Consider the following 24,456-nt stretch of genomic DNA (forward strand, 5'->3'; position numbering starts at 1 on the left):
TTCAACGCATGGCAAGGCTAAGGAAAGCAAACATAAAATCATGCAATGTATGAAACTTTACTGAAACATTGGTTTACAAAGTGCCCCACCAGCAGCCTTTCTAAAAGGTTTGACTGAAAGATCAAAATCCGTTGATAAAAATGTTCTGTTGCTGGCTTAAAAATCAACCCATATGCATCAGACTGAGTTGATCCATAAGGGGCTGCTCATAAACTAGAGCTGATTCACAAAATAACCTAGCCTTTTAAGGGAGGCAAGAAAGTAAAAAATGTCAAACAGACTAAACAACTAAAATGGAGCTGGGACTCTGAGGGCTGGGACTCCATTGCTGTCTCTTCCAATTGTTCTCTGGATAACATTAGAGAAGTCATTTTACTTTTGCGCTTAGGTTTTCTCATTTGTCAAATGAAGCACTGGCACTGATCTCCTCTGTAAGCTGCTTGTAAAAGATCGGCCAGTCACAAATACCATCTGGGATCTGGGAGTTGTAAAATGTAGAGGTTTGCAGTCTTCTAGCCAGTAGTTCATACCTCAGCCTGCAGCTCCTCTGTAGGTACTGGGCAGAACTGGAGGAGAGTTTGTCAACAGTCTTACAGGCCCAGTCTGTTTTACGCGTTGTGCCGGCAGGATAAGCTAAGCCCTGCAAGCAGACCAGTTTCTGATGAAGGTTAGTCACATTTTTGCTGCCGTATTTTGCCAGGGGTTCTCCCGGGGGAGGATGATTGTACGTTATGGTCCATGAGGTTGATAGTTCTGCAAGCAGAGACAGCCACTCCGGCACTTGGCCACGCTTCTTCTCTCCTCCTCCAAAACACAATGCTGATGGAACTTCATTGTTACTGCTCAAATGACATAAATAGATGCCATAATAATGAATAATGAATAAATTACATGAGTAATAAATAAAATATTGTAATAAATAAAACATAGCACAGATTTCTTGTTAGAGAGAGACCATCTACTTGATTAATCTCTTTACTAGTTTATAGGCAGAACTGGAATCAATTCTCTGTTGCCTATGGCCGGAGTCCCTGGTGCTGGGCCGGGCGGTGACGTGGAGCCTGGCGTGCCTGTGCTGACTCGCGCCGTGGAAGGCCCAGGGCCGGGTTTGCTCAGTTCTGTATCCGCAGCAATAACGTCTGACGCGGTTCACCTGATGTGCAAGGAGCCGGTGCGGCTCCCCCTCGGCGTGGGGCTTGGTAACTTGGATGCAGGGCTCTGCAAATGCAGCTGTAGCTGTTCCCCTGTGTGAGCGTTTACCTGGAGCCACTGTGGGCTTAAACTAAGGAGGTCTCCCAAAAGCAGCTGTTTGATAGAGAACCTGAATATCTGATAGCTGTTGAAGAGAAACCTGAGGGGATGCTGTGAATTTCCTTTATCTATGTTATCTTTGCCCCTCATTTTTCTGGAAAAAGCAGAACAGCCTACAGCTTTCCTGATAAAATCGTGCTTTTTTCTCTGTGACTCAATTAGTCTTTTAACCTTTTCTGACAGTTCTTTTGTGGTGGGTGTAGCCAGGGTATAAGGAAGATGAAAAGGCGTTTTGAGTGAACATGCAACATAGCTAGGTTAGAGATGAGGAAAAGGCTTGAAGGACTTGATTAGATTAAATGAAGAAGCAATAAGGTTTGCATTATGTCATTGTTTTTCGGTTACTGGTAAATCAAGTTGCAGGAATTGTTTGAGGTTTAGTTGCTAACTCAGGGTACGTGAGCTCCGGAGATTTAGAAGGACATTAATAGTTCACATTTCCATCGTGTGTAAGCAATAGTTCTTTTTCATGTGGTTACTCTTTAGTACTGAGAAACAGAAATGTTGTGTTCCATTTGCAGATAGATCCAGAAAATAAAAGTAGGACAAGCACTTATTGGAGTGTCAGTATTGCACTGGCCTTCTGCAGCTGAAAATTTAGGCACAATTTAGCAATAAACTGAGAGGTTGACTTACATAAATACATTCATCGTATGAAATTCACGTACCCAGCAAAAGTAAAAATATCTCAAGGAAGGCTGGCAAGAGAAGGCTCACTCCTGTACACCCTCACCTGAAATCAAGTTCAGGATTTGAAGCCTAATGGAAGTTTATTTGTACCAGATTGTTTTTCTCTCTGAATATCAGTTTTCATCCTTTTCTTTTCTTTTCTTTTCTTGATTAATTTCAGTTCATGGGGTGATGCACATATATTTCACACATCTCTGAACATCCTCTTTGTATTTTATGGCACTCTGCAAGCAGGCCTGCTGCGCTGTTCCACTTCCATACACTTTACAATCAGGGCTACTTAAGAAAGGTTAGTGCTTTATTAAATGAGTGTTACACATTTCCTTTAAAATATAATTAAATCTCAGAAGTTTTATAGGAATAGTAAGCAGACAGAGTATTATCAAAGAGGGACTCATGGAATATGCCATTTCATCTTCTGGTGCCTGAACAAAATGCTTTTGCTCCAAGTAGAATGTATCCTCTATTAATGTCCCAATAACATTTGCAGGGGCGGCAAGGATAAATCCCTGTAGACTGTAACTGTTTAACATCCATCAGTTTCCAGGCTGGAAAGCTGCATGAACAGTTGCTCCATGTCAGCACTCATAAAGCATTTCCTTTTGGTTTTAATTTGGAAAATGGACTGAAAATGAAGCTTACCTGACAGAATTTTCTGTGGTTTCATAGTGAGGAATTATGCAGATTCCTCTTAAAAACTCAGTAACTGTCTGAAAATCTGGAATGAATTCTGACCATGTCTGAGATAAGATGCATTTCAGTGTTTAGAACGTAACTCAAAGCAAGTTAGAAAGAAAACAACAAAACTTGGTCGGGTGGGCCGTTACCATTCCTTCAGAAGAAGTGTGTGGGGATCCAGAGCACATTCTCAGGTGGGATGCCAATGTAGTTAGCTGTCAGAAGAAGTGGGTTAAGTCCTCAGCACATTGGAAGATGCCATGTATGGGTGACCCAACATTGTATTTTGTCTCTCTGAGAATTCTTCATAGTAAAGACGCATATAAGAAAAGAAAATGAGCCAACAATGATCTTATTACTCCTTAGACTGGAATTCTCCTCCAGGACTAATTTAGGAATTATTTTACCTTTTCTCTTTAATGTGCTGAGACTTTGTAGACTTTTGTCTCCTGGCCTTCGTAAGAGCCATTCCTTTCGTAGTAGTGACACATGAGCTCATCAGATTCCTGAACTGAAGAGGCATCGTGCTGGAATGCCACGGTGTCAGCCTCTGAGCCTGCAGATACGCAGAGCGAATTTGCCACACCACCAAATGACATGGTGGCAGAGAGGCGGTCTGCAAGGTTTGCAGATGCAAGTTGGATAAATAGAATGGCATTAGCTATCCCAGCCTGCATGGCTAACCTTTCTGACAGCAGATTGCTTCACGTCATCACATTAGACCGTTCAAATGTTCTGTCATTTATGTGAGTAGGGGTTAAACATGCACACCAAATTAAAGGCAGGCATTTGTAAATGAAGGCTGATAGAGGTGTGGGTTTGATCCACTGCCAAGGGTTTGTAAAGGTGATCTGATCTGCTAGGTTACTGCTGTGTCAATGTAGCTCATTACAGGACACGATGATCATGTCCTGCACTGAGCAAACACAAGGATATGTGCTGTGAACATACAGACACGGATCTCTGGTGCATGTACCACACTGCCAGTTTTGCTTAAAATTTGTAGTGTACAAGCCAGGCAGAGTTGCTGTAACCATCTGGTTGACTTTTTTGCAAAATGCATGCTCTTAGAACTTCCTTGTATTAAAAAAAATACTGTTCTTTGTTTAAAAAGTGCTACTGCTGGGGATTCCGCCAAAATTCAGAAGTCCTGAATCAGTAAGTTTTCTTCTGTGTCATCCCCTTCCCTCCCCCAAATCACAAGATTAGAAATCACAATATTTAAGGCTACAAAAATGGATTTTTACTTCCTTTAATCAGTAGTGTCTGGCCATTAGGATGCTCATGAGTGTCTTCATAACAACGGAGGGTTTAACTGTCCTTTAAAACAAGCTGTACCACACTGGAACCCACAATACCCAGTTTCCTACAAACCTGGGTTTCATGACTGAATTCTCTGTTGTCTAATAAGATGCATGTTCAGAGTGAAGCCTTTCCCATGACTGGGCCCTTCTAAATGCTTTCCCCTTTTTGGATTCTCTGGTACCTAATAACGGTTGAGATTAGGTCCAAGTCTCCCACTGTGGAAGGACTAAGGCTCTCCAGCTGCATCCACCTGCCAAATGTCATTCTCCCTTAGAAGAGCTGCCAAGGGCAGAAATCCTGTACCGCAGTGCAGCCTCATTTGTTCAGCTTGTCTTTCAGGCAGCCAAAAGTTCATCTGCACGATTAAACAGTCAAAAGCTCTAAAACTGCTGCAACAGAATGTGTAAATTTGTCTTACAAATGTGAGCAAGTTATCAGTAGTCTCATGAAAAGAAAATGATACTTTCAAATTTGATGTGAGCCATATTATATTCATCTCTCTTGAGCCCTTCTTTGAATATTTTTTCGCAGGATACTGCATCAAGAAGGGCACACTTAAACACAGTTGATGTGTTTGGGTGAGATAAGGTTTGCCAGAATTTCAATCTTTTTAATCCTGCCAGGTGCTTCCTCTATTTAGGATTTAGAGTTTCTCATCCCATAGCCAATTTAGCCCATAAGGCATGGTTACCAAAGCATCCCCTATAGAATGATACAAACCATTCTTTCCCTGTACACGTAGATTACAGTTTTGTTGAGGTACATCATTCTCCATCTGATTCTGAGGAAGGACTGTCATACAGAGCAGAGCTGTGTTCATTCAACCAGTTAAGAGAGAGCCCTGTAACAAAGGACCATTACAGGTCCTGCCTGACTCTGCTGCTATATGATAAGGACCAGAGTAAATTAAATTTCCTGTGACTCACCTGCAATTGGAGCAAAATTTATTGCTTAGTCGCTGCTAGAGCATATGGATTTGTCTCTCCCTGTGTACACACACATGCAGTAAGTATGCAGAGAGTCCCACAGAGGAGAACGAGCCTGTTATTTTGCAACAAGCTGTTTCAGGGGCACCTGCAGCCTCCAGAAGGAAAGGGAGTTAGCTTGGTAGCGTGGAAACGTTTGCAAATGGGTCAAAGAGTAGGGCTGTTAAAAGCCAGAAAACAGGTGCACACAATGTCTTTTTTGAGTGGCCGAGCGGTGTCAACGGGCAGTCATACCAGAGCAGCTCTCCTGCTCATTAGTTCTGACTGGTTCCCTGCTTTCCTGTTCATTAACTCCCTCCTGCGTTTCCCCTCCCTGCTGGAGCGCGTCACCCAGGCTCAATCATTGTCTCCAAAAGGGAAGGGTGTTGAAAGAAGGGGCCAGAGCAAGACCTCCTGGCGTTCCCCATCCTCCCCCAAATTATCTTTTCTGCCAGAAAGAAACCAAACAAGTATTTTACACTTCCCTGGAAAGATAAATGTAAGTCAGGTTTAAGGAAGGTATGTGCCCTGCAGCCAGGATTTACCTTTGTGCTGCTTGTTCTGTCAAGAAAACCAGTGTGTTCTGAAGGGACCATCTCACCCACTTCTGAATCTCACCCATGCTCTGAGTCCTTCAGGAAGAAATAAACACAAAAACCTGGTTTTGCTTTAACTGGATTTCGTAAAGAGGGTAGTTTGTTTCTTGTTGCTTTTTTGTAAGTTTTGATACATTTTAAGTGGGACTGTTTATGTTTGGCTGATTGTGGTGGCAGCTTGATATACTGTATGGACACACAAGCGGATAGAGTGTGTAATTGTTCTCTGAGGACAGCAGCAAACACCTCCCTTTTGATAGGTACCCGTTGACTAACCGTGGTCCCTATTTCTCAGCGCACTGCTGGACCACAGAAGCGTCACCTGTGGTCCCAGGCCCCATCCAGAATGGGCAAGGAAAAGGCGACCTTCTCTTCACCACTCTTCAGGTCAGAGAGTCAGGTATAGCAAGTCTCTACAGAGATACCAAAGCTTTGTGCAGGGATAGAAGGGTTTGTGGGCTGGGGAGCTCACACGCTTCGGCCGCCAAGCACTGTGTGTGCTGGGGTGATATGGAGCTGCCAAGAAATACAGTCTGCAACGTAGCTTTTGTATCCATTGTATCGACAGGCACCAGGAGTGGCACTGTCTTGTTGATTATTTCGTCTCCTTTGTCTAGACCAGTTAGCACTGGATGTGTTTTCCTACACAGTACCATTGCAAGGACTGGAACTGAGGAACCGCAGTCAGGCCCCAAGTTTGAGTGAGCCCTGGTGTGTCCCAGAGGGCTGCAAGTGCAAAGCCAGGCTGATGGACCACACGACCTATTGCTGCTCTGCCCACGTTTGCTTAGGCTGACCCACCAGACTGAGTCCAAAACACTGCCCGAGGCTTTTGGATGGTTTGATACAGTTCTGCCGTAAATCACTGATTCAATTTGCCATTAACAGCTACTGTAACATGTGCTCGTGCTTGTAAACACCTTGATCTAAGCACGCTACCCTTTCACATCAGCTTTGCGTGAATGCCCTCAAAGCTGCTTAGAGGTACCGAAGTGATACAAGCAGCAAGGAGAAAGTTGATGCTGTTCACGTTCAAGCAATTTCTTAGCAGAGACAGCATTCCCAAATCTTTCTTGGCAACTTACTTTCCAGCTTTACCTTATTCTACATGGCTCCTGCCTGCCCCACACTGCACAGTGGAGTAGCCGTGAGGTGAGCCCTGTGGCGAGGAACACCCAGTGCTCATAGTATTTCCATTCAGTGTTTGCTTTCAAAATGTGTAGGGATGGATGGGGTGGTGAAGAACAAAACCAAAAAAGCCGACATGGGTTATTTAGAACAAACAGACTTGATTACAGATCCTGAAGGTGCTATAAAACTGATGGATTACAGGCTCAGCATTTCTGGGTTTTGAGCTGTCTGGCCTCCACTGTGCTTTCATTGTGTCAGCTCCCCCTCTTTTCGTTGCCTTTTGCTGGAAACCTGGTGCTGGAGCACACGTGAAGTGAAGCAGGTCCTAACGAGCCCCAACAGCTGCCTTTTGTTGCTGCTGTGGAAACAGCTGTAAGGGGGTAATATAATCACTCTTCTGTTAGCAGTCAGCTGCGTATCATAAGCAACTTTCTGGGATGCAGGGGAGCCGGAGGCAGCTCCCATGGTGATGTAAATGCTAATTGGGCCCACAGCATGCCATTCTGTGCCCCATTTGACATACTAAGCACTTGTTGTTCCATCCCATGAGCACAGAGTTGAGTGAATGGATATTCTGCACTGGTTTTATTACAATGAGACTCATGTTTCATTCATATGCAGGAGGGGGTCTTTGCATCGATTCCTGTAGTAGAAGGAACGGTTTCTTGGCTTTTTGTTCAGTTTCTCATCTTCTGTGCAATAAAACTGATGTCAGTCAGCTCAGGCTTGGAGTGCTTGCAGTTGGGATGTTTGGAAATTTTTTTGTCCTTTTTTACAAATAAGAAAGTTTTGGATGGTGATGGGGGTTGGTTTTTTTTACAAAAAATGAACTCACCTGGATTCACACCAGTTCTCTATTTTTCTGTCTGAGATTACTGATTTAAAACCAGATTTGATGGAAGAATATCTATTAAGCCATAGAATAAATAATAGAAAGAAAAATGTAATGGCTTATCATTGCAAGTCACGGGTTGTAATGGGCAGGGCACTATTTGAGTGTCCTTGGAGCAGGACCAGGGGTGGTTCTTAGAAAACGGAAACAAACACAAGGGTATATAAATACTGCAGACAGCTGAGCATCACTGTTAAGAAAGTGGGGACAGCTTGCCTGAGCTTTAGATGCTGGTTTTAACGCGTCCTTGGTCACAACAGCTAACTTATTTGAACTGCAGTTTCCCTGTATAAAGTCAACTGCACTACCCTTTTAAAGGCTGCCCTTGGAAAGGATTGTAACCAGTTGGAAACTGGATGTACCGATTCACCAAATATCCTTTGCAGTTGTTTTGATAGTATGTTTTCTGCTGCGGTGGAGTATTACAGTATGTCTTAATATTGTGTTTGGTGGAGTTGGTCTGTATCAGAGCATTCAACTAAAGATCACAGAAGGTGAGTCTTCAGAACGTGTATTGGTTTGGCACAGGACAGCATATAACATGCCAGCTGCACATATGGGTACTGTAGGAGGTGAATCAAGAAGAGAGACATTATTGATTGGAGGTGGGAGGGGTGATGTTAGGTATCTGCTCAGAAAAAAAGAATAAGTGGATAACTGTAAGAAACTCAAGTCAGAAACAAAAAAACAGTTGCTATCTGTGTAAGTTTCTGTGCTGCGTGTCTTGAGTTACACTTCATTTATTCTGCATTTTTATATCCCAGGTTCAGGTTCAGCGGTCGTATTCTTGGCCTTGCTCTCATTCATCAGTACCTTCTTGATGCTTTCTTCACAAGGCCATTCTACAAAGCACTACTAAGGCTGTAAGTATAAGCATGCAACCATGCAGAAACAGTGATCCCGCAGTGAGTCCTGCAGAGACACAGCCCCTTGGGGAGCTGCTTTGAGCACTCTGACCTTCGAGTTATTTCTGCTCTCCATGGGTTGGTCTGTGATAGAAACCAAACATGTTTTAATTTTTCTTTATTTTGTCTAAGAACTTGCCTTTCATAAACACTGTGTTGATAGAAATGCATAATAGGTATGACATTTGGGAACCCCCATTTAAAAGTACTGACCCATAATTCCAGGGTTTGCTGATGACGAAAAGTTAATCAAACTTCAACTATATGGAAGAATGAAAATCATCTTTGATAGAATGAAACAAAATAACAAAAAAAGGAGGGAGGTCGTATTCAGAAGTATGCATAATTTCTCATGCCTCACTGGTGGAGTAGATTTTCATACTAAAACACAACTCAGGTCAATTAAGAGTGCTAATGTAGATATAAACAGTGACTGTTCCTCTTTGGTCTTCTACTGGGTTTTATATTAGTATGCAGAAGCTACCGGTAATATATTACTTACAATGTCAAGTTTGTAAGGTTAACTTTAATTGACAATCTGTCCCTCTTTAATTGATAGACTGCAGTAAGACAAGGTACATAAAATTTGTGGCAGTAAGAAACGCCAGAAGTAGTAAGTCAAGGCTGCAGTTAAATGACAGAGAGCAGAATAAAGCTCAGCTGAAATAGTTTATTAATTAAGATGATTCTAGATCAGTAAAGATATTTGTCTTAACAGTTCTTTGAGCTTTTTAACATGTTTTTTTGTTTTGGTTTGTTTTTTAACAATGAGTATTGCTGGGGTCTGAACACTCATATCTATATTGTATCTGAACTAGTGCGGAAATAGCCTGAAACCTGGAGTGCTGCCTTCATTGCCCCTTTAGAAGGTGTGAAACCAGACTGCTCATAACACCCACCTGCCCTTTCAGCAAACGAGGCTGGCTCCTTATTAGCTGAAACTTAGGCTACGTGGTCTGCCTTATGTCAGTCTTGTGTGCTCAGATACATGGGAGCAGCCAGGCACGGTGTGGTGGAGCCCATCCAAACTGAAGGTACGTGTGTGCTCTGAGGTGCAGGGCATCCCAAAGATTCACAGCAAATCAAGCCCCGGGGGTGCCTCCTGACGGCAGACAGTGCAGGCAGCCGGCAGATTCGGCCCTGAGCCCAGCCATGTGAAGCAGGCAGTTGCAGAACTGTTTTAAGAGGGTCAGCGTAACAGGCTTTGATGTTAACAAAATCAAATGAACACCAGCTTTATGTCGGATCTTTGGCATAAATTTGTTCACATTCATAGTAGTAAGTCATCCTGCCAATAGTCCTGGCAGTCATATATTCAGCTATGTCTTTTTTCTTGCCTTGCAATCAGGCCGTGTGATTTAAGTGACTTAGAGTACCTGGATGAAGAGTTCCATCAGAGCTTGCAGTGGATGAAGGATAATAACATCACAGATATCCTGGATCTCACCTTCACAGTGAACGAGGAGGTGTTTGGACAGGTGAGCACAGCTATGCAAAACATCTGAAAAGCAAATTTGAAGCTGACAAAGTTGAGCATAATGAACATCTTTCTGTCAGAACAGATCCTTCAGCTTTTCAGTAACATTTTCTTCTCCTGCCTTCTGTTTCTTTCAAGCCACCTGTTTCAATGCAGATGTTTATTCTTAGGGTGTATAATATAAAATACCAGCCCCCCTACAGGCCTATTGAGCCACACACTGATGAGCATGAGGAATGCTCTGGGAGTGGAGTGCAGTTCTTCTCTCCAGGGTGTAGCTGATGCAGATGTGGCATGCGGTGAATGTGAGCAATGTAACTTAAAGCTGATGTGACTGAAAGGATAGGGGCTTAGGAGGAAACAAAAACATTGGGCAGGTGGTGTAGGACCTGGCAGCTCTCACCATTATTTTGTCTGATATCTCCCTGTTAGATTCTGTGCCTCTTACTTACCTCACACCTACTTAACAACTTGGTATATATATCCATTTATTACACTTTCTACCACTCAGCTCTGCCTCAGTCAGTCAATTCTCTTTAACCTAGCTGATCTGGGTAACGGTATCTTTAAATAGGGTGCAACCCCGGCTTCAATGCAGACTGGCTACCACAACAAGTGTCTCCTGTGGGATTCTTTGCCTTGAACTGAAGCCCAGGAGCTCTTTGCTGTTGTTACCCTTGCTAGATTATAACTATTTCTGCAAAGCCTTGAAGGAGCCCAAAGCAATATTCAGACCAAGATTGAGGACCTTCAAGGTCTTCTGAGGAGCCAAGCTCACCAAGTACCATAGAAGTTCAAGGGATGGAAGTTAACTTATGTGGGGGCAAAGACACGGTGTCAAAGGGAGCAGAGAGAGGAGGTGGAATATAGAGACAGTGGCTCTCACCCCTTGTAAATAAAGTTGACAGGAGGAGTTTGCACGGAGCTAGGCTAGCTCTGAGAGCTAGGGGATAGTTAGACAAGTTTCTGAAGGGAGGAATTCTGGCCCTGAGTGTAAAAGGGCTGCTCAGCTCTAAGCTTGAAAGTAACAGAAGGCAAGCAAGACTTCAAGGGATCTTTTCAAAACTGGATTTGGTCTGCTTACAGCACAAGGTCCTGAAGGATGAGTAGACTCAAGGGTGGATGAAATGAGAAGGATGGGGCAGAAGAATTCAAGTAAGAAGCCTCCGTAGGAATCGTAAAACTGTTTTTCCATAGAGTTAAATGTGGGAGCCGGGGGGGGTGTTGTGGGCTTTTTGCTGAGAGCTTGCACGACATCCAGTTGACAGTACGGTGATTTCCCTGGAAGGTATGGCTATATAAGACTAATACACAAAGACAGAGAGAAACACACAGACATATTCACAAAGACAGATGAGACAAGTTTGTATTTACATTGGAACACTACAAAGTTGAATAAGAATCTCAACCTGAAGCACCCTGATGCATCTGAAGGTAACGTTTGGCACACTAATTACTTGTTATGCTCTCCCCAAAGGAAAGAGCTAGACAACTATGCCAGAGTCTGTTGTGGAAGATAAGAGATGTCTCCAAAGAAAATAGGAAAAAAAAAAAATCACAATCTGTTGTAGATAGCGTGATAGGAAAGCAAAAGAACACCAAAAGCCAGATATTGATGCCATGTTGTCTAGTACTTTACTTTATATGTACTAGACACTAACCTTGCTAGATCTAGTGATGGGGGGAAAAAATGGTTCTTGCTGTGTAGTATGACTGTCAGAATCCAAAAACCCTAAGTGAAAGTGAGATTTTTCTCCCTTCTGAAATTTGCTAAGTGCTGACAGCAAAATAACGAAGAAATTGCAGCCACATCTTATGCTTACAGATGGATCCCAGTTGGAAATTCTTGCATGCCAAGAATATCTGACCACTTAAATGCCATCTAAGCATTGCTTTGCTGGATACATGTGCAAGTGTAGATCACAGCGGGAGCTCTGCTAATATTTGAGAAGCTGGATTTCAAGGGCTGGGTAAAGGAAACAAGAAATAGTGGCTCTTTGAGAAGCTGTGTGCTATAGATCAGTTACAGCCCTTTTGTCCTGCTTCCATGATGACTTTATTACAGACCAGTCACTACTGCTTTCATTTTTTCTTTCTTGTCTACTCTCTGATGTGTATTTAGCTTTTAAGCCTTTCGGGCCAAATCCTCTTTCTTGGTACCCTTTTTACTAGAGTTTACTGGTGAGGACTTCAAGCCTTCTTGCATACTAGAGCCTGGAGCACTACTGTAATAGCAGAGATATGATGTCAAACCAAGCATTACATGTTTTTACTGGTGGGGCCTAGATGCCAGTATGAGAATGTCACTTACAAGACAAGAGAGAGGTGTCAGTTGCTTGTGACCCTAAGTACTTTCTCACGCTTTTACCCAGTAGAAGGTGTTCTTCCAGGCCTGTATCTGAGCTCTATATGTGGACACAGTCTGTCTCTGAGCCCTGGCAATTGCTCCAGTCATCTAAAAGGATTGGGCTATGTTGGCTGAAATGTCTCCTTGCTACTCTGAAACCTGATTCTGCATTTTAGCTCACAGCTGTGGTTGTTGCCTCTATGAACAAACAGAAGAAATAGGGACACATTGTTACTGATTGACTGCCTCTGATTCTAGGTAATTATATTTGGAATTACATGGATAATGAGAAGTTGAAGAAATCACCAGCATGTCTAGGTGTTTGTGAGAAGTCTTGCAGGAGATTTAGAACATCTGGACCTAATAGTCATGTGTAAAGCTAGGCAACATTTAGTCTTTGGTTTTGACAGATGTGTCTTAATGCCGCACAGTCTTGAAGAATACAGCACAGCAGCTGGGCCAGAGTCTTATCCTCTGGATGATGCACCATTGCTTGTATAATGGTGATGCAGTGATTTACATTTGGGAATTTAACCTGAACCAGCTAAGAATTCCTAACTCATTACATCCAACCTTACTTGTTCTTGCTGTTTCTCAACAAAGCTACAGGTTAGATGACTCATTCAGTGTTTCCATAATTCATAAGGTTACAACAGATCCCTCTAGCAAAGTGACCTAAATACTACGTATGCTGTGTGCTCTCTGTTGGGCTAATAAATAGATAATAATATAAATAATATGTAAATAATACAAATAATGAATATGTATTCATGCAGCTCATTTACTATCTGTGCTAGACATCATTGCTATAGCAGCAGAAGATTGAAGAGGAGAGCAAAACATTCTTCCTTTCAAATCCATTAGGTTAAATGTGAAAATAATTGCGAGATAAATATTGTTTTCTGTCACATGTGAGAAGGAGTATGTGCTTGCTGGGTAGAATCTAGACTGATTCCTTAAATCACATCTCAGTCTTAAGCCTTAGTAACCCAAGCCAAGTGAATTAACCATTAAAATACGATGAAATGCTGTAGCTCTTGGTTTAAAAAACAAAAGAATGTTATTTACATACAAACACTTCTTAGGTTTGGATGGCTGATACAAAACTCTGAATCCCACAGTGACTGTATTTGTCATCTGTGCAAGGTGCTGTATGCTTCTTGTTTAGGTCATGTATTGGGAGTATTCATTTTGTGAGAATTACTTTGACTATTGGCATTTCTGAGTAAATGCTTTCATTAGCACCTGGGGAATGGTAACGCTCGTTGCCTAAGAGACAAGTAGACATCCCTTCCAGTTGGCAGAACAGTCTGCCCATTCCAGTACTGTCATTGCCTCTCCATCCTGTTGTTTCCTGTACCATTGCTTGGATAATCTACAGCAAGTAGCAAGCTGGTGTGGTTGTCACCATCTCTGCAGCTTGTTGCGGGGAGAGGAGAAGGATGAAAAGAGGGGCTAGAGCAGCACATTGTACATGGCTTACAGATGGTAAGCTCTCCAGATTAATCTGTGATGGCACAGTTGGGAGTAACTGAAAGCTTCATGTGGGGATAAGACTAGGACTGAGGAGGTGCTCCTCATTATCCTTTTTGTATCTACTGCAAATGGGTAAGAGGCCCGGAGCCCAGAACTAGAAAGATGGCTGTTATATTTTTCATTCATTTTTTTCAAAGTACAACTTAAATTTGAAGCACAATGTGATCCATACATTGCTACACCACTGTTTATTTTCGTTCTGCAGGTGACAGAGAGAGAGTTGAAATCTGGAGGGGCAAATACAGCAGTGACAGAAAAGAACAAAAAAGAGTACATCGAGAGAATGGTTAAGTGGCGGGTGGAACGAGGAGTGGTTCAGCAAACAGAGGCCCTCGTCCGTGGTTTCTACGAAGTAAGTAACAAAATGATGTTCCCACAGCCTTCTGTTCCTCATCTGAATGAGAGGACCCCATGGTTAAACTATGCTTCGTGGGTACCCTAGGAAATGGCTAAATAGACACAGATTGGCAAGGAACTGGAGTGCCTGGATCCATAGAGACAGGGACCTTGGATGTGGTGTATCTAGCATTAAGGAAGAAAGGAAAGACATGTATATTCTGAATATGATAAAGCATAATGATCGAGAGTTAAGGAAAACACTGCTTGCCATTCACATAGTAAGAGAAGGAGGCATTTGCAAATTTTGTTTTACCCTGCTGTGATACAGAAGAAGATTGTGAAGAATTGTACGCTTTGGCAAGGAGCTGGTGTGATGCACTGTATCTTTAGGTACTCATTCGGTAAAGTTGGTCCTGAGATACAGTCAGCTATTACCTTGCTGGTTCGTGGATGCTGTTTCGTTGTTGTCCCTGGATTTTGCTCATTTATCTTTGCTGAAGAGCTGGATCCGAGCACATCCTTCTGAGAGAGCCGCTACAAGGACTGCCAAAGACTGGATGAAAACCTGTGGCTTTGCTGACCAACCCGTATTCTTGCCCCTTACTAATCGTACTCAAACATGCATCTTGCCCTGGCAACTGTATAATATAGGTAGAAGTGCAGGGCTGTCTTGCAGAGGGAAATAAAACCGGAAGAAACCTGGAAAATGAAGCAGCAGATAATGGACGTGCAGAATACTATTGATAACAGGTGGCTGAAACCAGTCGTACACTGGTGGAAGCCAGTGTATCTGGGGGTGGAAGCCAGTGAGGGTGGCTTTGTAGCTGAATAGACTTGGTCAGCGCTTTGCTGTAGAAAGGGGTTGGCTAAGTGACTCCATACAGTTTACCGAAGTGTGCATATGGTTCACTAGCTTTTTCTCCCTGTGAATACTTCAGGCCATTAAAGCTTTTGGTTTCACATAATGAAATGAACCTCAGCTGCATCTTCAGCATCTGAAGACCTGAGGGCACTCCTACACAATTGTAATCAAATTCCAACGTGAAACAAATATAAAGTAAATTCTCCATAGTACAGTACCAGTCTTTGACTATCAAAGTCACTTGTCAGAATGAATGTAACAATGACGAATGTTCTGCACAGATTACGTCCTGTCACTTGTATTGTTTCATTCTCGTCAAATCTCATGTGTCATCACTGTTTGCAGCTCAAAACAGCAGACTGTCTGAAGAAGAGCGCATGTTTATCAGCAGAGGAGTGGAAGTTAACTGTCAGCATGCAAACGTCATCAGAATAAAGAGCTGGCCATCAGAGCCATAGGTTTATGAGATGCTGCATCTGCTTTATTTCCAGTCTGAAACTGTGCTTACAAGTGGGTTTTTGTTCCAGGTTGTGGACTCCAGGCTTGTCTCTGTTTTTGATGCCAGAGAACTGGAGCTGGTTATAGCTGGCACTGCAGAAATAGATCTCAATGACTGGCGTAACAACACTGAATATCGTGGAGGTAAGCTGCCTGCTGATGCTTACTAATATCCTGACTGTTTTCAGTCTAAAACATGCAAGATGTTGTCCATTTTTTCCGTCTGTCTTTCCTGAGGGAAATGCCCTGTTCTGTTCAGGAAGTTTTTGGGAAGAATAACTCATGAAATAGAATAAGTAAGGTCTCGGTTTTGGATCAACAGATGTAATAATACTGAAATTGCTTCTGCTACTTCCATCCAGATTTTGCCCACTCAGTTCCCGCTGACTTAACAGGATTTCTGACTATTAAGGACTGAAAAGGATTTGTGATATTAGATCTAAAAGTTACTTAGATGACTCTGAATGAACTCCTGGCCTCACTGAAAGTAGTATATGAAGTCCTCTTGGCTTCAGCGAGGACCTGAATTCAAGAGGTGAATTTCATGGTTCCCCATTACACTTCAGCAACATACGGATCTTGCTTAACTGTCTCCTCAGCCTAAACCATGTCAGGTCGGATTTTATCCCTTGTCTACTGCCTGGCCTGGTTTTGCTTTAAACACTGAGCAACATGATTTATCCAGGCTGTCTTGGATGATGGATAAATGTGAAATCCACAAGTTCTGCACTACAAAAGGAAAGTCCCTGAGGTTGACATCTCCTGCCCTGAAACGCAATGTTTAAGTTTTTGCTGCGTACTGCCCAGCTTTCGTGTTACCTTGAAATACACAGCTTACCACAAGCACAGCTGGTCCCCAAAGTTATTCTCCTACTACTTTTTTCTGTTTAGCTATTGAAACAGATTCAGCCCAGGTTTATGCTGGTTTTCACTAACACAAACCAAGCACAGAGCCTCTTGGGTGGGAAGTTTGCCAGGGAGCAAACTCCTCTCCATATGTTGAACACTATTGCAATCCAAAAGAGAATTTATTTGGGAACCAGAAATTGTTAAGTCGTTAAGACTCACACTGTGTGGCATATCTCAATTGGCCTTTTAGATCTCATGCACATAACCCCAGTTCTTGCCAAGGGATTTGTGAGAGGCCAATGTACCTCAAATATATATTTGAGTTTTAGGGTTTCAAATAAGTTAGCAATATTATAGTATTCACAGCTGGGACAAGATGGGGGCTGGGACCTACTGATCATCAAGAACAAGACATTGTTAAGTCAGGATGTTTTCAGTAGGAGATCTACTGCCCCGTGCTAGTGGGAATATACATGGTGTTACACTTCCCGCTTAGAGGGGATGATTTTAATTTCTCTCTCTCGCTTCTTGGTTTAGGTTACCATGATGGACACATAGTAATACGGTGGTTCTGGGCAGCAGTGGAGAGATTTAACAATGAGCAGAGGCTCCGGTTGTTGCAATTTGTCACTGGAACATCAAGCGTACCCTATGAGGGCTTTGCAGCTCTCCGAGGGAGCAATGGGCTACGGCGCTTCTGTATAGAGAAATGGGGGAAAATAACCTCCCTCCCAAGGTATGTCCCAGCTAGGACACAAAACCAGAAGTGCTGTGAGAAGGGTGAGCTTGGTACTTTGTTGCATCTCTCTGCCAGTGAAAGATAATAAATACAGTAAGGACATCTTAAAACAGCAAAGTGGCTTGTGGGTTTAAAACAGTTGTGGGTTTTCTGAAATTACATTCAGAGAAAAGTGTTTTCTCTTGCTGCCTTTTTGATTTGCCAGCTCAATTTACACTACTTGGAATTCTGGGAAATGTTTAAGATAAAGATTTCCATAGGTCCAAACCTAATTCTCTTATTTTAATTCTGGAACAGATCCAGACCAGCAGGAGCCTGTCAGCTGATTCTGTTCCCTTTACTTGCAAAATACTAGTAAAAATGCTTACAAGTTTACAGAGCTATGAAAGCCAGAATCTGTCTCTGAGTTTTGGCCGGAGACCTGAGTGTAATCCCTGCATTTGCTCTGATGGTTCCACTTTTTCATCTTGAAGAAGTTAACTGAAGGGACTTCAGACTATGTGGTGATAATACCCAGTTTGTTACATCTAGTTTGGTTGGCCAGCTAGGAGCAAATGAGCCATGATGTCATACAGAGTCATCAGACTTCACAGTGCTTCCCAGCATAGGGGTCATCTTCCCTTTCAGAACAAAGGGACTCGAGCACACAGGGGTGGCCTGGCTTGCCTAAGTCCACGCAAGAGAGCCACGGCACAGCCACCAATACGTCCAGCTTTGAGTTCTGCTCCGGCACTTCATCCATGACCAGTGCTCATCCTTCCTCTCTGAAGGAAGTCACCTTTTCTCAAACGTCCTTACAGTTCCATGAGGCTCTGCCTCATCAAGATTACAGAGCATTTTGCAAGGGGCCACATCTCACTACCTTTGAGATACTTTGGCTGCTTGGCCCTTTTATGTAGCATTTGCCCTCCAAAGGATGCTTGCTTCCTGCTCTTGCCATTTGCTTTCAGCTGCAGTCCAAAGGAAGCTACTTTCATGGCACAGAGCAAAAACCTCTTCTCACAGACTTGTCCGGTGTTCTAGTTACGTGCCATCCATGTTCTTTGCCCAGAAGCATACTATAAGACACAGACTTGAGCAGACCTCCAGAGTCCTCTGGAGAAGGAAAGTCCAAGTATGGACGCCTTCTTGGTCCAAGCCTGCTTAAGCCCATGCTTATGTAGTGGGGAGATGCAGGAGCTGGACCAGGGCACTGTATCAGCAGATGGGCAGAACTGACATCTTGTTTACTCCCTGTGAAGTCAGGAAAAGGGAAGTAAGTGTTTTTAAGGCACAATTCATCTCACCTGGACACAGACTTTTAAAATAGCTCTGTTGAGTCACACTTGGTACGTTCTGATTTATGGCCACTGACCACAGAGACTCTACAGAGACAGAGTATGGAGAACTAGCGCCTACATGAAAGTGGGACGTAGGCACTGAGATTTAAAAACAGATGAAAACATGTAAAGTCAGTGAAATGACTCATGCCCCCTGAGCTTAAGCCAGCAATGTGGAAAGAAAGCCTGAGTGCTAGTTTGCTATGCGTAGTGCAGATCCTCCTTTTGCAGCATGCACATAGTCTGGTTCTCTGCGAGGGTTTCAGAGGTTCCCAAGGGCATTCCTGCCCGGAGACAGGCAGCAACTGGAAGTCACACACTTGTGCAGCACGTCTGCAGAGCTCTCTTTGCACTCTTCCTGGGACGGAAAGGGGCAAGAAGGGAGGACGGTAGACTGACCCATCAGGTTCTGAAAAGATAATTGGCCTCTTTCTGCTCTGCTTAACTTTCTTTGTGAACCTAGGCATTACTTATGACCTAGATTCAGTTAGCCCCAAGATACTCACATTAACAACTTCATGTTTGTCTGCTGATCATCGGACTTGTTTCTCTCCCTGAAAGAGGCCTCCTTTCCAGGTGAAAGTTGTTAGCACCTTTTAGAAGTCTTAGAGCTCTGCATTCATTTTAGCCAGGGGAAAAAGAAACAACACTTGCTCATGGGGAATAAACACAGCTTAATCACCGTAAATTATTACCTGCATTTTTATAAAATTATGGAGTGCTGCCAAGTATACACAGTGTCAAGAAAGGCATAAAACACACAGGCTAAACCTGGAGGCTCCCTAGATCCCTAGTTAAGCAACTAAATAAATGTTATTTCAAACTTTTTTAAAATGCCTGATTATAGATTGCTCGTGTTTATTTAGATTTACTTACATATTTACTTAGACTTAGAGGCTAAAAAAAAGTTGTATGTCATATCCTGTAGGCCTTTTGGCCCCTGTGCTATAATATGAGTGTAACTAACTTTAGCTGTTTAAAAGAAACCACAACAACAAATTCCCATCTCCCTCTAACAATTCCTACAATTTCACAGTGAGAGTTACGCTTGCGCCACATTTTCAAAGTCCTGGGGAAAAAACCAGCTTTCTTGTGTCTTAGCAATCGTAGGATTTAGTCGTTTATGTGCTTAGGTATGGATTGCATCTCTTAATTGCTGGGCTTAGTTCTTAGGCCCTGGCCCAATGCTGTAGGAGGTGTTAGGGAAGCTTGCATAACGCTAATGCATTTGGCTTTCCTGACGTCCAGGTAGATGGTGGGTCGCTGGGCATAGGTTAGTCTGGCCTTCGGGTTTTCAGCTGCTTTACAAAGTATCAAGGTAACTTTTAGCTCTATCGGGAGAGTCCAGGACTCTCTGTATTCTCTCGCTCCTGCTCCAGGTGGCTGGAGAAGTTAGGCAACGCTCCCTTACGTCTTCTCCTTACGCTCTGGCAATTGACCCTGCCACTGCCATTTGCTTATAGTGAGCAGAGATGTGATAATACCTAAACCAGACATGCTTTGGCACCTGCAACAACAGTGTGGCACTCCCAGAAAAAAAGGCTTGGTGCAAATTTCTAAAATGTAACACTTTTAGAAGAATAAACACTAATATGTAACACCTAGAGTGCTTCTTGAAAGCACTGAGGATAAGCAAGACTTTTTCAGGAGGGTTGAAAATACAGTAACTTCATTGTAAATTGGTGGACTTGTTCATCAGTACTCATTCCTCTACATCAACAAGGTAATGGTGGTGTAATATGTTCATCCAAGACAAGTACGAGTTAGATTACACCAGTGGTTTATTTCTGGAGCGTGCGTGCATACCAGACACATTATTCCCATCTATATTTACTTTCCGACCACACACTTTAGAAAGTCAAAGTACTGTACAGCTCAGCAATGCTGCTCTAATCCCAGATCTCTAGATGATGACCCTAAAGCAGGTTTCAGAGAGATGTGCGAGATTTGCAGATCTGTCAGTGTAAATCTGCAGTATGGTTTCTTTCAAACTGATGTAGCTTGTTATATGAAATAACAGGTGAAACCACTTGTTCATCAAGGTTGAGTTTTACTCTCCCTATGTAATGTGCAAGGACTGTCCCAACATAAAGGACTTATGTATTTTACTTCTTGTGACGGTTGCCTGGGTAGGGATGGATGGAGAATTCTTCCAGCTGTAGCCTCTTCTGAAATAGGAGCCTCTCTTCACCTTTCCTGGGTCATGCAGATATTTAACACGGAACCAGTTTTAGCAGTAGTTCCACAAGAACTTACTGTTTGTTCCCCACCAAACATTAATGAACAGACACTGGCTTTCTAGCTGGAATAACGCAGCTTCATCTGGTATTGTGGGAGCAGAACTCCTGGCCCCAAAGCAAACTGTGCGAAGAACTAGCAGTGTTTTCTACTATAGCTGTAGGAGGCACCAGTTCCCTCTTCTTAAATCCTCAGCTGGCAAAACGGTGCAGAGCCTACAAATGCCACTGTCTTCTGGTTGTGCTCCTCACCTGGCCAAAACTCCTCTGTCAGCTCTGAGGTTATTTCTGTTTGAGTGTCAGTTAAGTGAGGATCTCAGCATATATCCCAGCGATTCAAATAATCACACTTGAAGCAATGAGGTCACTTTCTCCAACAGTGCTGACCTGCAACTACTCTTTCATCAAAAGAGATTTTCATTCAGCAGAGTAATATTAGTGATTACTGCCATACTGTCTGCAGGTTACGTATGGTAAAGATTACCAGTGCTAGGGAGTATCTGATCTTCTGTAAGATAATTCTATCCCTCTCTATTAGATGATCAAGTATTTAATCACCCCAGTATCCCACATAGCAATTAAAAAAAGATTGTGTGTGACTACAAAGAACTTTTTTCTTCTCTTTTCCTTCTTTCCCAGCGGACTGAGTGTGTGTGCTTTGCTGTCTTTTATTATTCCTTATTCCCCTATCCCTCTTTTTCCTTTTTTCTCACGTACAACAGAAATACCATCTACAAATCTACATTCCTCTATTAAGCAGTGGTTCCCAGACAGCATATAAGCATTCCTTCTTACAGACAGAAGGAATAACCGTTGATACCTGTGGGTCCTGAGGCTGATCAAAGAGGGGTTTGTGGGTTCATCTAAAGAAAGCAAAGTGAAAAGGAGAAGTGCCCAGTTTCTGCCTGACAGGCATGGTTATGTCAGAATGCAAGTCTTATTTCAGTTGATAGGTTCAAGCTATGAATAAGATGGGAGGGGGTTCTGTGCACACTTACTGCTTTTGGACTCTCATCGTTATGGGGATTAAAGGAAGGGATAAAGCAAAGAAGAGTGCAAAGATCTTAGAAGTTTATACTCATGACATTTAGAGAGAATTCTTAAAAGAAAATAAATAGCACAGCACTGTGAACAGTGAGCAAGATTAAAGGTTCAGACTCACCAAAACTACTCTGAGCAATAAAGACATACTGCCAGGAAGAATGAAATTTTAAGTGGTCCATTTTCTGCTTTACTTACTGGAGAATGAGGGCACGTGAGGGTCAGAGTTGGTTTACATGACTTTATCTTGCATTTTCTTCTAGAGAAGCCAGAATCCCTTCCATAAAAGCTCTTTGCAATCTAATTCTTATTCCAGACCTCTCACTCCCTGAACACCCTCTCGAATGTCAGCAGACTTATGTGGTAGGAGGCTTAGTCAAGGCAAGACAGACTTTTCTCATTGCTATGACGGTTTCTTGCACGGCTGGTGTAATGTTTTCATCCCAGTATATACAGCAAGTGTCCCCTGGATTATGCTTACTGTGGCCACTCTCACTGGAATCAGGAGGAGGAGGTCAACACCATTCAGGAGGAATTTACCCCCTTCGGAGGGCAAGGCACAGAGTTAGGCAACCATGGACATTATGGAAAATACCCTCGCCTCTTAACTGCCCTGTGCACTGCAGTGTCACACAGCATGTTTGTCTTTAGTCTGGTTTGGAAAATACAGGTTTCAGCTTTCAGTTGCAAGAGGCAAAGGCTCTATGCAGAGCAGTACTGAGGAGAGAGGGAACACTGACTCAGGAGTCCCAATCAACCCTCTCTCTTATTTCAGGTGAGGAAGAATGTGATGTTCAGTTACCCAAGTAGGCACCGTGTGTGTGACCTTTGCAGCAAAGAACCAATTAGGCCCATTGCTGAATCTGTACCAGACAATTTTGCACGTAATTATCTTGTTGTAAGATTGAGTGAGCTTCACTGGCATCATTGGAGTGGCAGTAGATCCGCATCAGTTTCACAGACCAGAATTTGAACTCACATTGTGCCCTTAGCAATATATTGCATTTTGTACCTTAAATAGGTAGAAGTGTAAACCTAACCTGCATAGTACTCCTGTAAATTAGCTTTCATTTTTTATTTGATGATGTTTTTTGGAGTGAAAGGATTTTTTTCTATAAAGTTGTTGAACTGGAGGACGTGAGGGTGTTGCTTGGCAAAAAGCTTCGGTGTTTCTAGATATGTGAACTTTTACTTTCTTTGTAATAGTTTCTCGCTAGAATAAAACCCTCGAGACCTATAGAAGAGCCCACTTCTGTAAACCTCATAACAGGAAAAGGAATTGGTCTTTTCTCTGAGTTTGAGTAGGTCAAGGATGACTAAAAGTCAACAGCATCGCAAGGTTGTTTCATAGCCAGTATGAAGTGAGTTGGCTAATGATCAGTCAAGATGAATGTCTGCAAGAAAGTAAACACCAGAGCCAGCGGCTGTGGATATATCTGCACCGCACAATAGGTTGCATGAATGTCCGAGATGTGATGGTCTCACACAGTTAAGTGTCCCATAGTTAAGTACCATACAGAGATATTACTTTAGCTTCAGCAAAGTTGTGTTAGCAGAATCCACACCTGAGCCACAATGATTGTGCTGCTTCCAGTTTTGGAGCCAGGCAACTGAGCTCCTCAAGACTGGCTGTCTCTGAGTGGTGCTGTCTCGCCTACAATAGACATGTTCTGAGTGGAATAAGAACCCTTCTGTTAATTAACTCCCAGTTATTATATATATATTGGCAATGGGTTGTAGAAACAACTTACACTGCCAAAGATCGCCGAGATAAACAATAAACAGTGCAGGGCTACTCAGAGATAGTACACATGAGCTGCCATGTTTAATTTCAAGAGATGTATTAAATAGTGACTTTATTAATGTTCCTTTTTCACTAACTTGAGTGTTCCCAGCTCATTTCCGCAAATTCTGTTTATTGAACACTCTCTCTGACAGTGTCCAGCTAACAAATCTTCATTCAGAAGGGGAAAAAGGATGGTAAAAGCTCTCCTAATTGAAAATCTGTGATGCAGGGAAGATTACGAGCCTCTGGCTATTTCAGTTGCCCGATTGCTTTTAGCGATTCACCATTGGTGCTTGATAAAACTCTCCCTGTGAATCTACAAGTCTCAGGCCAGCCCATCCCCCACTGTCATGCTTTTCTCACTTCGTGGGTGGCCTAAGAGATGACTACCACCGTTTCAAAACAGCTTCTCCAAGACAGCTCTTCAGCTTCAGTTTTGAAGAAATAACATTGAAGTATGAGGCAGAAAAGCTAAAAGTAAAACAACTTCACAACTTCTAAAAATACGAGGGGCCAGAAGCTTAGACATTGTTAGCCAGTGAGGCTACATTTCCTTCTGCAGGGTTTTGTCAATTCACATTTATCAAGGAAGCAAGAGGAAACAGAAATATTCCTAGCATCATGTAAAACGCCAAGCTGACTGGAAAAAAAAGAAACCATTTTAATGAAAATGTGTGCCCCCTGTTTGTTCAATGAGCTTTACGGTTTTCCAGTCGGTTGAAATGCGTGACTTGTTGGGGTAGGGACTGTTTCTGTCCTCCACATTTGTATAGTGCCTCACACAGAAGTGCAGTCTGCATCTGGGTCTAATTGCTGCTGCTAGAAAAGCTGCAACAAGGTGGAGGCATGCGTGGAACCTGTTCCACAGCTTCTTTTGAAGGTGCTGCCAACTAGGGGTAAATACAATGGTAGAACTGGGGGAAGACAGGGTCATCAAGTTGGCAGCTTGCTCT

General features: G+C 42.8%; 1 protein-coding gene across 2 annotated transcripts in view; it reads left to right on the forward strand.

Moving 5' to 3' along the window:
- HECW1 (HECT, C2 and WW domain containing E3 ubiquitin protein ligase 1) overlaps nt 1-24,456 on the forward strand; it is a 262,858-nt gene that overhangs the window by 232,563 nt on the left and 5,839 nt on the right. For both annotated transcript variants that reach the window (XM_037384337.1, XM_037384336.1), the window contains 5 exons: nt 8,333-8,431; nt 9,822-9,951; nt 14,039-14,185; nt 15,562-15,676; nt 16,919-17,117. In XM_037384337.1, coding sequence (XP_037240234.1) covers nt 8,333-8,431; nt 9,822-9,951; nt 14,039-14,185; nt 15,562-15,676; nt 16,919-17,117 — 690 coding nt within the window. The remainder of the gene's footprint in view (nt 1-8,332; nt 8,432-9,821; nt 9,952-14,038; nt 14,186-15,561; nt 15,677-16,918; nt 17,118-24,456) is intronic.

This window comes from Falco rusticolus, chromosome 4 (assembly GCF_015220075.1).
Source record: "Falco rusticolus isolate bFalRus1 chromosome 4, bFalRus1.pri, whole genome shotgun sequence".
NCBI classification, from domain to species: domain Eukaryota; kingdom Metazoa; phylum Chordata; class Aves; order Falconiformes; family Falconidae; genus Falco; species Falco rusticolus.